This window comes from Siphateles boraxobius, unplaced genomic scaffold (genome assembly GCF_051911475.1).
Source record: "Siphateles boraxobius isolate OS27281-9 unplaced genomic scaffold, OSU_SipBor_1 33, whole genome shotgun sequence".
In the NCBI taxonomy this organism is placed as follows: domain Eukaryota; kingdom Metazoa; phylum Chordata; class Actinopteri; order Cypriniformes; family Leuciscidae; genus Siphateles; species Siphateles boraxobius.
The window spans coordinates 7,574,179-7,592,124 of NW_027508953.1; the positions used below are offsets into that span (position 1 = coordinate 7,574,179).

General features: G+C 36.6%; 3 protein-coding genes across 3 annotated transcripts in view; 1 reads left to right on the forward strand and 2 right to left on the reverse strand.

The window, feature by feature from the left end:
- Window positions 1–17,946, forward strand: part of LOC143701746 (uncharacterized) — a 134,618-nt gene that overhangs the window by 2,936 nt on the left and 113,736 nt on the right. The gene's annotated exons all lie outside the window — the stretch shown is intronic.
- LOC143701743 (serine/threonine-protein kinase SBK1) lies at window positions 6,505–11,538 on the reverse strand. Its single transcript, XM_077195308.1, has 4 exons — window positions 10,920–11,538; window positions 9,228–9,372; window positions 8,881–9,083; window positions 6,505–7,678 (listed from the first exon to the last, which is right to left on the reverse strand). Exons 1-4 carry the CDS (start codon window positions 10,989–10,991, stop codon window positions 7,010–7,012), a joined length of 1,089 nt encoding a protein of 362 aa, XP_077051423.1. The 5' UTR covers window positions 10,992–11,538; the 3' UTR covers window positions 6,505–7,009.
- Window positions 13,055–15,522, reverse strand: il11b (interleukin 11b). The gene is made up of 4 exons (XM_077194812.1): window positions 15,349–15,522; window positions 15,129–15,209; window positions 14,649–14,792; window positions 13,055–13,228 (listed from the first exon to the last, which is right to left on the reverse strand). The coding sequence occupies exons 1-4, from the start codon at window positions 15,520–15,522 to the stop codon at window positions 13,073–13,075; spliced, it is 555 nt and encodes a 184-aa protein (XP_077050927.1). The 3' UTR covers window positions 13,055–13,072.

The following is a 17,946-nucleotide window of genomic DNA, read 5'->3' on the forward strand; positions in this document are numbered from 1 at the left end:
ATTCTTCTAACCAGAAAATTATAAATATATAAAATTCAAATATAACTTCAAAAATAATTTCCGTATGTTAGTATGTATCCTGAAGCATTAACATATGCTTCATTGATTTGAGTAATTAGCTTGCACAAGTGTGTTGAGGGATTATCTGTATCTCACATTTATTTCATATTCAGTCACTTAAATATTTGGCACAAGTATATTAAAGTAAATATTTCTTATGTTCTCATGTAAATATTTCTTCAAATGCTTTTAGCATGGGATTGTGTGCTATTCCAGGTAAGTTGAACTCTCTTAGCTTTTGAGTTAACCTAGAATGGAAATCGTATATATCATTTTTAATCGAAAATTGCTTTTTGTTTACTCAGCGAATGTCACTGAAATGTGAAAGCTACTGAATTTGGGAAGTAAATAAAATCACTATAATTACAGATGGTTAATCTTTCTCATATCTTTGTGAGCTTTGTGCCTAGCAGTATCTATTGGAAAATCCAGTTTAAGATGGTAAATGTTGTGGACCATGGTAGTTGGTCTAAGATTGGCCATTAGTCATGTGCAAGACCAGCTTGGACCAGCAATAAATCAGCTCCCATATGAAGTTTTTTCTTCTTTCTTTTTCTTCTTTTCTTGGACCAGCTAGAATCAGCAGCTGCGCTTAAGCTGTATTTTCCAGCTGATGACCTTAGGGCACATAACAGTATCTGTTTCCGTCACTTATATATATCTCAGATAACATCTTGTATGCTTCCTTTTTGCAGACTTTTCCAAGCTCAGCTGCTTCGATTAGTGGAGAAAGATCTACCATCACACTCACAGCCTGTCTTTCTCAGTTTGGCCACCAAACGTCTCTGTCACCCCAGTGCTAGAACAGAAGTATTTTCATAATACATGCACACCTGCTCCTTGTCTGCTGTGAGTAATGAGCTGTTAAAAACCCTTTGTAGTTCCCTTAATCTTTCTTATAGCTTGTTTGTTCACAGAATCATTCTGATTGGCTTAGTTTTTCATACAGCAAAGGTTTTCCTTTGTACCCAATGACTCCTGTCATTGGGTGTGGATTTACCTTGTTTACATAATTAATTGGATTGCTTTTGAACTTTGGACTGGGGCATCTATTATTGGATTTGGACTTGTGAGATTTTTAACATTGCAATTGAATCATGCTTCAGCTGTTGATTGTCTTGTAGCCCAAGACTGGTTGTCCACTGAAGCTAAGCAGGGTTGAGCCTGGTCAGTACCTGGATGGGAGACCTCCTGGGAAAACCAGGTTGCTACTGGAAGAGGTGTTAGTGAGGCCAGCAGGGGGCGCTCACCCTGTGGTCTGTGTGGGTCCTAAAGCCCCAGTATAGTGACGGGAACACTATACTGTCAGAAAGCAAAGTCCTTCAGATGAGATGTTAAACCGAGATCATGACTCTCTGTGGTCACAAAAATCCCAGGAGGTCTTTCGAAAGAGTAGGGGTGTAACATCCGGCCTCTGTCTATCATGGCCTCCTAATCATCCCCTTATACTCATTGGCTTCATCATTTTGTCTTCTCTCCACCAATAAGCTGGTGTGTGGTGGGCGTTCTGGTGCAATATGGCTGCCCTCACATAATCCAGGTGGATGCTGCACATTGGTGGTGGTTGAGGAGATTCCCCTTCTATGTAAAGCGCTTTGAGTGCAGAGAAAAGCGCTATATAAACGTATTGAAGAATTATTGTTATATACAATTTATGAGTAAAACCGAGAACTGAGACAATTAGGGGCCATTTACATGACACCGTTTCAACTAAAACGGAAAGCTACAACTACAAAAACACAATTTTGTGAAAATGGTGATGTCTTGCGAATGCATATTACGTGTTTAGTTTATAGGCGCGTAGATGTGGGATTGCCAACCACTGGCCTGGCAGCATAATAGAGCATTTTTAGTAATTTTCCGCGGATCCGTGTGACCATTCATCATTTTGACAGCGTTTTCGTTTGCACGTGAAAAATGTGAAGAAAAAACGTTTCCGTTTTTAGTACATCATTGTCATGTAAACATGCCCTTAATAATGCATTGAATGAAATAGATTACATTTTTTGATTATTTAAATCATTTCTTAATTTGCATCTCACTCATTGATTGGCATTTGTTGGGAATATGAATACATTTGATTATTTACTTTCACTTGAATAAAAACGTGTATAAATACGAGTTGTTTATACAGAAAACAATTGAATAATGCGCTTCCTTTTTCCAATCAATGGTTCTACTCCTATTTCTTTTTATTTTTCTATATAAATTCACATTCTTAATGTCCATAAAACTGACCAGGGAAAGATTAAATATGTAGACTGTTTTTAATTTATAAGTGGATGACGACTAATATTTTGGTCTGTTTTCATACAAAACTATTGAATGGCTTTAAAACACTGGGAACACATTGCGTGCCTCATCTTGATTACTTTGTATGAAACATTTCTGTGTTTTGAGCTTAAAGGGTTAGTTCACCCAAAAATGAAAATGATGTCATTAATGACTCACCCTCATGTTGCTCCAAGCCCGTAAGACCTCCGTTCATCTTCAGAACACAGTTTAAGATATTTTAGATTTAGTCCGAGAGCTTTCTGTCCCTCCATTGAAAATGTATGAACGGTATACTGTCCTTGTCCAGAGAGGAAATAAAGACATCATCAAAGTAGTCCATGTGACATCAGTGGGATAGTTAGAATGTTTTGAAGCATTGGAAATACATTTTGGTCCAAAAAATAACCAAAACTACGACGTTATTCAGCATTGTATTGTCTTCCGGTTCTGTTGGGGATCCACGTTCACGAGTCGGCAGTGACGCTGATGACGTAAGACGCTGCTGACGTGTATCTGGTGCGTACGTGTATTCGGGTTCAAATAAATATGGCTGGGCAAAAAAATGCAAGTTTTCCTCTGTGTGGAAATCCTTAGACATGTTTGTGAAGATTGTTTTGTTTCCAGCGTGCGTCTCCCTCAGACTGTAAACGAAGCTCGGGCGCACCAGACACACGTCAGCAGCGTCTTACGTCAGCAGCGTCACTGAACGCGGATCCCCAACCGAACCGGAAGACAATACAATGCTGAATAAAGTTTTGGTTATTTTTGGACCAAAATGTATTTCCGATGCTTCAAAACATTCTAACTAACCCACTGATGTCAGATGGACTACTTTGATGATGTCTTTATTATCTTTCTGGACAAGGACAGTATACCGTTCATACATTTTCAATGGAGGGACAGAAAGCTCTCGGACTAAATCTAAAATATCTTAAACTGTGTTCTGAAGATGAACGGAGGTCTTACGGGCTTGGAGCGACATGAGCGACATGTCATTAATGACATCATTTTCATTTTTGGGTGAACTAACCCTTACTCTTACACTTTTACTATATGGAAAAGAGTGGCCTGTACATCATCTACATTCTAAGATTAAAAACATCATTCATCATTTCTCTTTTTGTGTTCCACAGAAAAAAAAAGTTGCATCAGTTTGGAATGACATGAAGGTGAGTAAATTATGACAGAATTTTCATTAATAAGGAGGGACACTATTTCTGTAAACTTTTAATGTTTTAATACTATATGTAATAATAGATTTTGGTTCAAAATGTTCAGGGATTCAGTGTGAATGCGCAGAAATAGAAACCAAGCGATGAACAAAATGTCCTGTCTCTCATCGTGGTAGCGGCTGGTTAGGAGACAGTGTTACGGTCTGTTTTGAAACGTTGCGGGGAAATGTTCTTGGCTAATAAATAGGGAGCATATTTGAGGATCAGCTGTTCACCCGTTGATGCAAGCTTGAATTGGTCCTCATTTAGAAGTCTGAAAGTGAGTGATGTGTGAACGAGTGTTATTCAGCACTCAAAATGTCTAGATTGTGATTGTGAACATGATATCTCTCTCTCGCTCTCTCTTTCTCACACACACACACACACACACACACACACACACACACACACACACACACACACACACACACACACACACACACACACACACACACACACACACACACACACACACACACACACACACACACACACACACACACTTACTTGATCTGCCGGTTCTGCTAATGTGAATTAAAGGTGCTTCAGGACTAAAGGTGCAATCAAATTGGACAGAGAGAGCTTGACCTTTGAATACTTTTGCACATTCAGATTTGCTGGTGTGTTGTTGGAGGCCTTGTACACGCTAGATCTCCCTTCCTCATTGTCTGATCAAACACATAGTGGATCAAGCTAGCACATTTAAAGATTTTGGAATAGCATACAGTACTAGTTCTGCCACACAGTATCTTTAAATATCAGAAATAGTGAGAGCGGTATGCTATAAATTCTAAATTCACCCCTTTTCTCATTTCGGGGAATATGATTAACATTTTACAATAGAATACTACTTTATTAATCCTCGAAAGGAAATTATGGAATTTTCATGATTAAGGCTAAAACATCCATTTTTACATAGACACACAAAACATTTTTCTATATTATCTAATTCCTAAGCACTGTTACATGTTCCCTGTTTGCTTGTACTTTTATGTTGTATTTCTACTTTCCTGCTTTTCCTGCTCTTGTAGTTCTTTTGGTTCCCCTCATTGTTTTTTCTGTGTCTAGTTAGTCTTGTTAACCCCTGTATACTGTATATAAGCCTTGTGTTCCCTGCCTTCCTTGTCCCTCTGTGTATATAAGTTTTTAAATCAGTTTGATTTTTATTTAAATAATCAAATTTGAATAAAATTCCATAGAATTGTCATAAGTCTGTCAATTTTGAAAATTATTAGCTGTAGTCAGTTAACAAGTATCAATATTTAATTAGTTATTAGTTAATTATAAGAGATGGGTTTGAATAAAATAAATTGAATTCATCAATATATAAACCTCACTCAAAAAAATGAACGAGGAAGGTTGTGGACTTTACATAATATATTTATATTTAGTTTACTTATAATAACAGTTTTTTTACTTGAAATGTGTTTTTCTATAAAGGTCCACGTAATTATGTCTCAACTGAACAGAACAAAATCCTAACGAGATGTCGAAACACAAAGCATTTATGATAAGTAAAAAATTCTTACATCCAGTGGGTGGCAGTAGTGCGACACCAACTGCCATTTTGCCCTAACTTAATTTAATTGTGTTCAATCTGCTTAAATATAAGTTAATTAAAGCCGACATATCATTTTTTGAGTGCTGGTTATTGGTTATTTAAAACACATTCGGTTTATTAGTAAGTCAAGTAAATCTTATTCCTCATTTCTTTTATGTATGAAAAATATGCTCCACATTGTTTATTAGTTAAAACATTTGTAATCTAAATCAATGGAAATTTTACATGCAATTCATATACATCCTTTTTTTACATCTAATTTTAATGTTTGGGCGTTCAAGGACGATAAGTATCAGAAGAAGGATAGGATATTCCACAACACGGGGTGTAGAAAGAGTGTGGTTGAAGTTCGCAAAATGAAACGTGAGAAATTTTACTAATAACATACTGGTATTTCTGGTATCCTCATGCTATACATGCATAAAATATTGTAGACAATGATTTTTCTCATGCACTTTTACATGCAAATTACTATGCAAGATGACAGCATACTTGAACACTAGTGTAATTGCATACATAAATGTGTTTGAATGTAGTATATCAAATGAAAGGTCAATACAGACAGCAACTGGAATAGTAAGTACTAGAGCTGTTAAATGATCTTCGTTCTTCCCTTCATGTAATGAGCTATTTCAGCTGTTAATCTCTTAACAAGGTGACTAAATAACTTCAGATTGAAAGGGCAAAATCTGTAAACTTTTGATGTCTTAATTTAGTGGCCTAGATTGTATTCATTTAGTGTATGCTGCAAATATTTGCAGCTGCATTTATTTTATTTTATTTTTTATTGTAAACAGTCAGGCGGTCTTCATTTGATTACAGCTGTATATTATTATTATTATTATTATTATTATTATTTGATTGTCCGGTTGTAAATAAATCTATCAGAATTTCTGCAAGATGTTATTAATTCCATGTATTTTGCAAATATGGTTGTCATATTTACTCTGTAATTTACAATGTTATGTTTTCATGGATCAGTTGAAAGAGTTTGAACTCAAGCCAAAGACTTATCTGTTACATGTAACATCACCCTGTTGTGTGTGTGTATGGTGTCGATGAATGGAGGGACAGGTTTAAACGCAGTGTGAGACACTTTGGGTTAAAGATCTGGAAGATTCTGTTTGTACATGCTTGTGTATGTGGTTTCAAGTGTGTGTGTGTGCGTGTGTGTGCGTGCGTGCGTATGTGCGTGTGCGTTTGTGTGTCTGACAGAGGTGATGATGGCTGAAAGAGTTTTATTAATCGTCGGAGGTTTATTTTTAAATCTAGGACACATAGTGTCTGAGTGCTTGTATGTGTCTGAATGTTATCTGCTGAAATTTGAGATATACTATATGCTCCTTTTTACTCTCACAACATAGAGTGCCCCACATGAAGATGACATAATGAGCATAGTTTGTTAAAAGCATAAATATTTGCATTGTTTATTATAAACGATTTATCCGTGAACATTTTTAAAAACTCTTGTCAAAAACATTCACTTATAATCCCTGCTCCAGCATCCTGTCACTTACATGAGACCACAGCAAATAGCCAACGACAATGAGCCATCGTTCCAATTCCCGATGGACAATATCAAGTCCCACCGTACATTGACTATGCAACTAACAATTTCAACATCTGTTCCATCTGTTTACAGATATAGTTTTATCTTTGTAGGACGCACATTGTTTTGGAGTATAGCAATATTGCTGGACTCTTCTGGGGTATTCTAAAAGCTTCAATGTTTACATTTAAGATCTGTAATGGTCAGTTAGGGGGGAAAACTCCCAACTAATTATAAATGTATTAAACAACAGTTTTAGGATTAGAACTGTCTGTTATCATCAGAACCTAAAATGTGATTGTCAAGAGTGAATAGTCCAGGTGATAACCTAAGTCCTGTCCATACTTTGTTGCATCATCTACTGACATCCTTGTCCGATAGCCAGGCTCCTCCCAGGTACCTTCCCACCTCATCTGGCCTGCCACGAAGCCTGGGCTGTGGATAGAGCAGGGACTTAAGAAGATATGACGCAAGAGGGGTGAATGCTGCAAACTGGATTGCCACCTGGTGGAAGTCCTCAGTTTGATCTGACCCTCTCTCTTGTAATGCTGAACCTTCCCAATTGCTCCATTGTAGATAGTTTTTATATGCAGTGTTGTCTGAAACAGTCTCAGACCACGGAAGGCTCCCCATAAGCATGGCGTAGATTAGAATGCCTAATGCCCAGCTGTCTGTACTGGGATCCACAGATACCAACATCCTTTGAGTATTTTCAGAGTCCCGTTTTGGCTTGTTCCCATTGGCATCCACCTCTGAGTTGCCCAAATCAATCTCCTCCCTCTTCCTTGCAATCTCAGCCTCAGGAGTGCAGTAAGGAGAACTGTACCACACGCATGGTACCCTGGTCCCTGCAGCCTTAACCATGCCAAAATCACCAAGCTTGACCCAACGGCAGTCACTGTCACATAGGAAGATGTTTTCCGGTTTGACATCACGATGGACAAAGCCAAGGGAATGAAGGTGAGAGAGGGCACCGCTGATCTGGGAAGCCACTCCCTGGACATGGCTCTCTTCCAGACCAACCTGCAAGAAATCAAGTTAACACGTAAGCCAGGGATGTCCAATACCTTTCCTGGAGGGCCAATGTCCTGCTCCAACCTGCCCCAACAATCATACCTGGAAATTTCTAGTAACATTAAAGCAGGGTTTGGCAACTCTTGTCCTCTAGTTTATCTCCAACCATGGTCAAACTCACCTCCCTTTCTGAATCCTGTCCTTGATTAGCTTGTTCAGGTGTGTTTGATTAGTGTTGGAGTTACAGTTTACAGGACAGTAGATGTCAAGGGCCAGAGTTGCTTACCCCTGCCCTAAAACGTTGATTAGCTTGTTCATCTGTGCTTTATTAAGATTGGAGCCAACTGTGCTGGATAGTGGCCCTCCAGGAGTTTGGACATGACTTAATCATACAACTTAAGCCTTTAAAGTATCTTCTACAACAGTGGTTTTGGTGGGTCAATAGGACCAGAACTGAAAACCACTCTTCTACAATATTATAAGCCAAACAGTCTCCGCTGCAAAAGATTCACACATGAATGTAAAATAAATAACTACAGCATGCAGCAACCAGCCATTGTAGAACAACTACTGTGCCTGTTATTTCCTTTTTGTTCACTCCATCTAAACCAGTGGTTTTGGATGGTTCCATCATCTAACACAAATTTCATGTCTTGGAGGCTGATGAGTTGAATCGGCTGTGTTTGATAGGGAGACATCCAAAATGTACAGTGTTGGGAGTACAGGCCACTGATTCGAACCTTAGGTGTATAATCCTGCTTCTGGAGGGCCACTACTCTGCAGAGTTTGGATGCAATTATAATTGAACCAGCTAATAAAGGTCTTCAGTATTACTTGAAACATCCAGGCAAATGATCTGGGGCCAGTTAGAATTAATCTCTGGAGGACATTGGCCCTCCTGGATCCTTTGGAACTGCTTGGAAGTTTCTGAGAATTCTAAAGACCTTGATTAGCTTGTTCAGGTTAGTTTAATTAGTGTTGGAGTTAAACACTGCAGGAAGCTGGCCTTCCATGAGCTGTATTGTACAACCCTGATCTAAATTTTATGTGCATTGCAACTCAAGAGATGTACCTTTTTGAGGTTCTCGACTGGACTAGTCAGCTGTGGCATGCAAATAGATGTTTAATTCCTGCATGCAATTCCCATTAATCATATACAATCATCATTTAGAACAATCATCATTTGTAACTGATGTCAAGCTTTTACCAACCTCAGGAACGATGACATCATAGAGGTCGCCGTAGAGGCAAGGTTGCTGGGCGAACACGTAGTGAGTAGGAGTGGAGAAAGCAATGCCCAAAGCGGAGTTAAGTGAGGGGTGGGTGCAAAAGGCCAAAGACAGGTTATATTCCCTCAGAAAAGACAGGAGAGATGTGGATTCTCGCAGAAAGAATTTAAGGGCCATTGGGGTTCCTAGATTACATGCAAATTGAGATATTGTCAACGGTAGGAAGGAAACAGTATACAGTAATCAAGCACTCTACCAATAAATTTGATGTAGTGTGGATTAGATCAGATGAGAGAAAAACAAAGCAACATAGGGCTGTCATCACTTACCTCTCTTCTTGTGCACTGCTAACATTACTTTGCCATATGAACCCTCTCCAAGAAGTTTAATAACTTGGAAGTGATCTGAGGGCTCCAGTGTTTCTAGAGACTGAACAGTTAAGTGACACAGCTCATCCAAAAGTCTTGTGGCAGTCTGCAAGAAGCAAAATTAGATGGTCACGTTGACGATGGACATGGCAAAAATTTAACATTTAATGTAATTTGCATTATCATTTTCCATTAGATCGTCATTATTTACCAATTAGCACGCTAAAAGTCTTATTTTAATGCCCATAGGATAGTTCCCATAGGTTTTTTTCCCCCTCTTTACTGTTTTGTAGCATGTCAAACAATGTTTCACTAGCTGTCTACAAGGGGACCAAACACCACAAAATGCCATGTTGAAAGTAAAGATGATCTAGCTGGAGCAAAGATATACTCCTGGGGTCTGTCATTACATACTATTATAAGATCACTACAGCGAAAGGGTGATTTGAGGTTCAGTTCTGAGGATTGTTTATTCTGTCAACACATCTTAACTCTCCCTAAACACCCAAGGTATCAGCTGAGTTTCATAGGATTAAGTGTTCTGTTCAGCAATAGTATTGGTAACCGATCAAATATCATACATAATTTGAATTGAAGACATTTTAACTGGATGATGTTTTCAGTTTTAGTCTGTGAATGTTTGGTGTCCCAAAAGCAGAACGTTTACACTCTTTAGTAAAGCAGCGGTTTGGGGTATTGAAGAAGGGGGACAGTGTTGCATAAGAGGTATAAGGTGCACCTGTTGGGCATGAGTTGTTTGAGGACAGACAGCTCACCAAAAGTCACCTTTGGTGAACCCCTCGTCAAGAACAGCAGAATGGGCAGCACATCTAAATTCTTTAGGATTACTTGTGAATGTTGGCAATCATTGAATTACAGTATATACCTTTTTGGTATGTTGTGATATGTAGCCAGTAATAAGTAATCAGTTTACAATTCAAGACTGAACTTTATAATAAATAAACACTTCTGTACATAAATATGACTGCAAGCCCATTAACAAGAAAAGTAAAAAGGTCATTGTTACTTTAAATTTCACAAATGTGCTTTTATTTCTCGTAATTGCAACTGTTTCTCTAATTGTGACTATCTTAGTTGTGAAACTATTGCCGAATATAAAATCACAATCTTTTTTTTTCCTCTTAAGGAAGAACATCACAGGACTAAATTACATATTAAAATTAGTGCTGTCCAATCGGTTAATCGCGAATAATCACAACTAACATAATAGTCTGTGTGTATATAATATACGTGTGTAATAGTACAAGTATATGCATGTGTGTGTAAACGCATATATAAATATAATATGCATATATATTATATAAACTTTTATGTTAGATGCAATCAATCGATTTGACAGTACTAATTAATATATAATAAAATACAAAACACTTTAAATTTTAAAAATGTGTTGCAGTGTTTCGGTTTACGGAGACTTGGTGAGCATTAGAGACTTCTTTCAAAAACATTAGTCTTACTGACACTGTACATATACGCATATGTAAAATATTTCTTTTTTTTATTTTAAATTATTGTACAATTCATGCTATTAGAAAATCTTTTAAAAATATGTGCTTGGGCAATAATAATTGGCATGATCATAAGTTTATGCAACAGCTGAATGTACACTTCGAAAGGATTGAAAAGACTTACTGTCATGTTTGCTGTTGTTGAAGACTGAAAGGGAACTTCGAGGTGCTGTTCTCTATTGATCAGCCTGTCCATAAACTCAGGTCACTGAAAGCTGCAGGTCAAATCAGTAACCAGTCATAAATCAACTTGGAGGTTACGGTTTCTTTTGCCTCTGCTGAGTGCATATTCTGGTTGATAATGGATCTCTCATGTCCTCTGCTTTGTACTCTCCTTCTCCCACCCCTCTCTATCTCTACCTACCCTAGTTCTTTCACATGTGCTCTTGCTGCTGTTACCCCCTCCTTTTGGATGTTACAGAGTTTTCACTGACAGTATGTTCCTTTGGGTTTGTATAACAGGTCATTTGTCACAGCAAAACCCCTAACTTTTTAGTTTTTTCTCTGATGTCTTTATCGCTCTCACATTTTGTATGTTGAATCTTTAGCAAACCCATTTTGCGCCTCATGTAGGCTAGGGCTGGCAATGTAATGTTTAATTCAGTGCGATTAATTAACCAAAAATGGTTATGTTGCTGGCCAGCATGATCAATTTCTCTCTCAGGGAGTATGGCAAATCCAACAGCTGTGAGAGAGCGCTACGCAAAACGCTTGCATCGGAGATCTCTCTTTCTGCCGGACGTGCCAAGTCCTGACTTTTCAGGTTTTAAACTCACACACAGTCATGTGACATATCCTTTATCCATATCCTATTCCTTGTTCTGCACCGGTTGTTATTAGTCATCACGACAAAGATTTTGACAATCATGGTTGATTACACTATTGCTGGCAATTTTTATGTCTGGATCTAGTTGAGCTCAACTATCTGTGAAAATGCTCAGCTAGACAGAGAAGGGGAATTATTTATAAATCTATGACAAGTCGCACAAGTTTTATTTTCGGAACAAATATGAAAATCCAAATATATAAAGTATTAATAATTATATACAGAACATCGGAAATAATGTGACGGTTAGATTGTTTTTTGTTGCTGAAGCAGTTTGAGAAAAAAAAAAAAGAAGCTGCATGTTTGATGCAAATCATTTTATTGAAAGAAAAATGACATTTAAATAATCAAATAAAACGTATAAATACAAAAATAAATACATAGATATGTATAAAAAAAGTATGAAAAATAAAAGTGACATCTGGGACTCTCCCAGTCTACATCCATCTGACTGAGCTTGCAAAGTCAAATCAAAATGTGAATTCGCGTTCTGATTGATTATCAGATATTAACACAATTTCTTTATCATGTAAACTGTATATTTGTTCTCCTCTCTACAAATAGTCTGTTGAAATGAAAAAGGCCTCGGCATTGTTCAAGATTCTTTTTTCGTCTTTTCAGTGCATCTCTGCAATATGTTGGCACTTAAGTTACATTTAATTTAGACTAAACATGTAATCGCAGCGAATAAATACAACTTACAGGTAGTGAGTGCATTTCAAGGTACTGTATTTTCAATATGTTCACAATAGCATCCATTAGCCCGAGTAAAACTATGGAAGTTGTTTTGTATTGAATGCCGAGTTGGATCAAATGATGATTTTACCAAGTAGGCCGTGTTACTGGATCAACTTCTGGTCAACATTCCTGTCAAACACAGTCTAACCTTAACCTTAAAAGATAGCTATGTTGTTTAACAAGTATGTTGATTCACTACCTCTCGCAAAATTACTAACTTTTAACAAAAATAAGTAGAGGAGTGCAGGTCCCAAACTGCATTTAATAATACTTCACAGTTGTAACACAGTAACGACACCTATTAGTCATTATTACACACCTTATAGCGACACCTATTGGTCATTATTAGCAACTGCCTGCAGCTGATTTTGCATACAAATTTCATTATTAAAATGAGACACTTAATATTTTTAAAGTGCTATTTTTCCTCATTCACTCGATGTATAAAAAAAATCCTTCATTGTAAACAAAAAACTCAATTCAATAAATATTAAATACATAACTTATTAATAATATTAAAACAACAACATCACACAAAGGAACCGTTAACTGATGGAAGATGACTTCTAAAGGCTGGAAAGTTCACTCCATCCCTTCAAACATTAAGGCAAGACAGACGATGCTACCACAATGCCTGTTGACCTCGCCATGCATTTACTTGCACCATAGAGATAAGCTGCGAGCTACTGGCGACAAATGGTGTTGTATAATCACTATTGTTTCGATTTCAGGCCTCTCAGCGCTCTAATGTACCAATTACAAAAGTAGTACAGTTTGTCGTTGATCTCCACATTGGCCTGGTACAAGTCCCAGGCTGTTTTCAGAGGAGGCAGGGAAGGGTGGCCGGGCTCAGAAGGTGGCGTCTCAATCTGTAAGAAGGTTTGGAAAATCTGTTTAACCACCTCCTATTTTCACTTTTTTATTGTCTGCTTAATATCTGCTAACTCTTTATTGTGATGGTTCCCAACAAGGGTTCTACTAACCCTACCACTCTACTAATACCCTACTAATACTCTGAGAGTTAGTTGACATGTACCTCTAGGTGCAACGTTACTTAGTCAACAGAATATGCAAAGAGGACCAACAAAATAAAGTGTAACCAAATTTAATATATTGGTTATAGATTTCAAAATATTTACGTAAATATATTTTTGATTAGTTTTCATTTATATATAAAATATATATTTATTGCGTTTACCCAAACTTACTTTCTTGATGTAAATTTTTTAAATATATTTTTTATATTTCAATTTAAACAAATATTAAGTTGCACTGTTTAGCCTACATCATATTAGCATGTTGATATATATATATATATATATATATATATATATATATATATATATATATATATATGATGAAAATTTGCCAATTTGGCGCATTTTACATATTTTATGTAAAAAGTAACATGTTTTAATATTTTTACCATTTTACAATATTTTGAAATATAATTTATTCCTGTAATGCAAAGCTGAATTTTCAGCATCATTAGGCTACTCAGTCTTCAGTGTCACATGATCCTTCAGAAATCAAGAAACTCATGCTCAAGAAACATTTCTTAAACAATGTTGAAAAAAGTTGTGGTGCTTAACAAATTTGTGTAAACCGTGATGCATTTTTATTTTTTGGCAGAAATGATTAATAGAAAGTTCAAAAGAACCACATTTATTTGAAATATAATTTTTGTAGCAATCTTCTATCTTTAAAGGGTAACTAAACACTAAAACAACTTTTTTTAGTTAATGATCTGTTAGAATGGAGCTTCATAAATGCTGTTCATTGACTCTAATTCTACAATATATGGTATAAAAACGTCGGAGTGCTGCCCTCTTCAGGTTGAACGGTGGCTACTGCAGTTTAATTTTCCTATTGGATGTTTGCGGTGGTTCGTGACGCAGCGATTGTTGGTGACGTAGGCAGGTTCCATACAGGCAGATGCGTCTCAGGTGCACGCCCCCCTCTGCTGGGCTCTGCCCACTTTTCCAGCATTTTTCAAATATTGCCAGTGGGTGGAGTCAGGCTCTGACCAGGGGTTTAGTTACCCTTTAAAGTCATTTTGATGAATTTAATGCATTTTTGCTGAAAAAAGTATTAATTTCTTCTTCTTTTTCAGGAAAAAGAAATCATACTGACCCCAAACATTTGAACGGTAGTGTGTTTATAGCATACTATATATAACATCAGTTAGCATGATCTTACGCATGTATCTTGCATCTATTTGGACAGATTTTAAGTCATTTAAATATTGTTTGATTTCCTTCTGTAGGTGAGCTGCACTATTCTTCTTACCTGTGCGAGCACTCTGTTGATGAGTTGGATAGTCTTTGTCTTAGAATAATCACTCCCCAATTCGTCTTGTTTCTGCTGGATCCAGTGAAGATGGAACTTGTAGGATTTAAGACCAGAGTACAGCTGTGCTAAGGTACTGCTCACCTGTGGGCCAAAAGGAGACAGATGTTACGCACATATTTTTTTTTTGAAACTAGATATATTCTAAACTAATAACAATCGGTCTCTCTAACTATCATTCTGTCTATCCGTCATTCTTTCTTGGTAAACCATGCTTTAAAATGGCACTTGTCTGAATTTCTTTGCATTTAATTTTCAGTCGGGCCTTTTGGTTGGGAGGAGATAAACGTAATCTTGGGGTTTTCAATGAACAGTTTGGTCTTAATTTCAGATGTTATTCATAACAAATATACAGTCGAAAAGTAAGTCTTCTTGAGACAGAAAAAAAGACTAGAGGTTAATAAGATGTTGATGTACTACCTCGAGTGTTTTCAGGTCTTCTGTTCTGAAGTCCAGAGAGGGCAGGGATGTGAGCGATTGTTCAAAGTCGTTCAGCTTATTCTAAAAAATGTCAAGCATTTAATCAGACAAACAGTAAGCTAAATGACCCAAAAAGTACATGCATTTTATTCTGCATGGGACATTTAAAATGAATTAGAAAATCATCAACATAAACATGTAGCAGCAAACTGACACTTACCTCTTGCTTTTCTTGAGATACTATGTTGAATAGCTTACGCATGTCTTGGTAAAGCATCCGCAGATCATTTTTTCTTTGTGGTATAGCGGAACGGGCTGAGGCGAAGACGAAGAGCTCAACAAAAGTAATCAAGGCGATGAGGGGAAAGGTGAAGTCAGTTGACACTGTCAGCATGAAAACAAATAGAATTTCATATTAATGTCATCTGAAACAGTCGCTCTGAGTCACAATACTTTCAGTGTGTGTCCTGAACAGCTGTTTTACTCCCTAAAATCTTGTATCTAAGCAGAGGGATTTGCACGGAGAGCTCTTCCTCTTGGTTTGTAATGGTTACACTGGGTAGCTGGGTGCGTTGCAATCGGGTTTCTTGGGATGTAAAAAATTAAGAGATGCACTATTTGGATTAAAGGATTCATGCCTGAGCTCATGAAATTTCAAACTGGTAAAACTAGTGAATCTAAACAGAGAGAGAATACACATGTATAGAAACAAAGTTTTAGCAGCATTTTCTGCATTTCCTTAAGGGAAAAATATATAGGCCTAATGCAGTTCTTTCTTTTAACCGCTAATAATTGGCTAATTCCCAGCCCGTTTGATGTTTCCGCCAGTCTTTACCCACAGCAAACTCCAATGAGCCATAGCCGAAGTCTGTCTGAAGGTCGTAGGCCTTCAAATACACTCAACAGATATGTGATAACTCTGTGATTTAACCTTTTGATAAGCATTAGAAGGAAATTAATGGCTATTACGCAATTAGGATCCTTTGAAAACTTTCTAAATGGAGAAATTGTTAAGGTCAATGATAACCGCTGCGTGCAACCCCTTCAGATTTGATAGTGGCGATCTCCATCAAAACTTTTGTGAAGTGAAAGATCACACTCAATTGGCTCAACAGCTGTTGACTCACTCGCAGACATCCTCTGTCTGCATTAGTGTTGGAAAATGTTTGCTTCCCTCTGATAGCATCTTTTCACTTCTGTCAACTCAATTTTGAGATAGCATTGCCCTAGTATAGCTCAACTGTTCAGTTACGAGCTTCTTACTGATCCGAGTCAATACGCATACATGTTTTCAAATTGGACATTATCATGCAAAAGCAATGTAAGAATGTTTACAGACGGAGGTTTGAACTCTGATCCCGCTACAGCCTTGAAACAGTGTTATAATGTCAGTAATTATTATACAGGATTATCTACTATTTATTAAAATTTGAATACTGAATTATTTTAAGTATTAGTACTTCAAGTTAAACTTATTTCAGTTAGTCTCCAAGGCATCTTTTCCAATTTTCATTTACGTTTTTAATGTAATATTTATATATATTTTATTTTAGCTGTATTTCAATGACTGAAAATCATTTAGTTTTAGTCAAAAATAACACTGCCTTAAATATTATTATATTCTGAATATTATGAATCTCATTATATTAATAGTATTTTGAATTAATATAACTATATTGAATTAATATAATTACAGAACAGACCAGATATAAATTAGTGGGTTAAATGCCTTCAAAGGTACAAATGGTCAGTCTGATTTGATTAGGAGAAAATAACCTTGACCTTTGACCTTAATGTGACATTTTATTAAGACCTTTTATTAAGAATTCCAACCACATATTCCGGATTTGGGGAACCAAAGTATTTTAACTAATAATTTACAGTAAACACTGAAAAAAAACGTACTGGTTGACAACTAATCTGAATATTAGGTGTTATGGTTGTTAAATCCCTATAACTATTATGACAGAAATCTAAATACACATCAAAGAAAAACTCTTTCTCAATAAATAATCATAATTAAAGCATTTCCTTAAGAGTTAAACACAACATGTTTTAAAATAATATAAATGACACAACACCCATCTCTAACATCTACCTATTACCTATCTACCCATTTAGACCCACCCTCTACAGTTTACATATTTTTGCCTTCACTTAAACTCATTCCTGTGGCTATGTTGTAAAGTGGGGGAAAAAAATGAAGAAAGAACTTACGTTTCATGATAATCCAAAAGAAAAACAAGTATTAAACACTGTGTACAAACTTGTCTTTATCACTCTACTAACATTGGAACTAGTGAAAGTGTTCTCATTTATAGTATGGGCCATGACACACACACTGTGACTCATTCACATTCATGAAAAAAAAAAAAGTCCAGACCTACACACCCCCTTTCACTAGACATATCTTTTTTCTGAAGAACTCAATTGTTTTTGCTATATCTGACAACTTGATGTCTCCAGACCCTTATGTTCCTAATTTTGGATTTCTACATTTGGATTTAACGCAAACAACCTTGCGTTAAGCATCTCCGCTATGTATATACTCCACTACAGTATATACTATACTCACTCTATTACATGTCAATTACATGTTACATGTCAATGTTTTCTTCATATTCATCCCCAAATCTGATAGTCACCAGTTTGTCTTTGTTATATTATATATGTATACTGAGACTTGTATCAGATTACAGTTCAACATTGTAAAACGCTGCAGAGATGATGGACCCCAATGAGGCATGAGAAGGCTTTTTTAGATAGATTAGGTGCAGTTCACGACACAACAGTCACACTACACTCACACACTAATCTA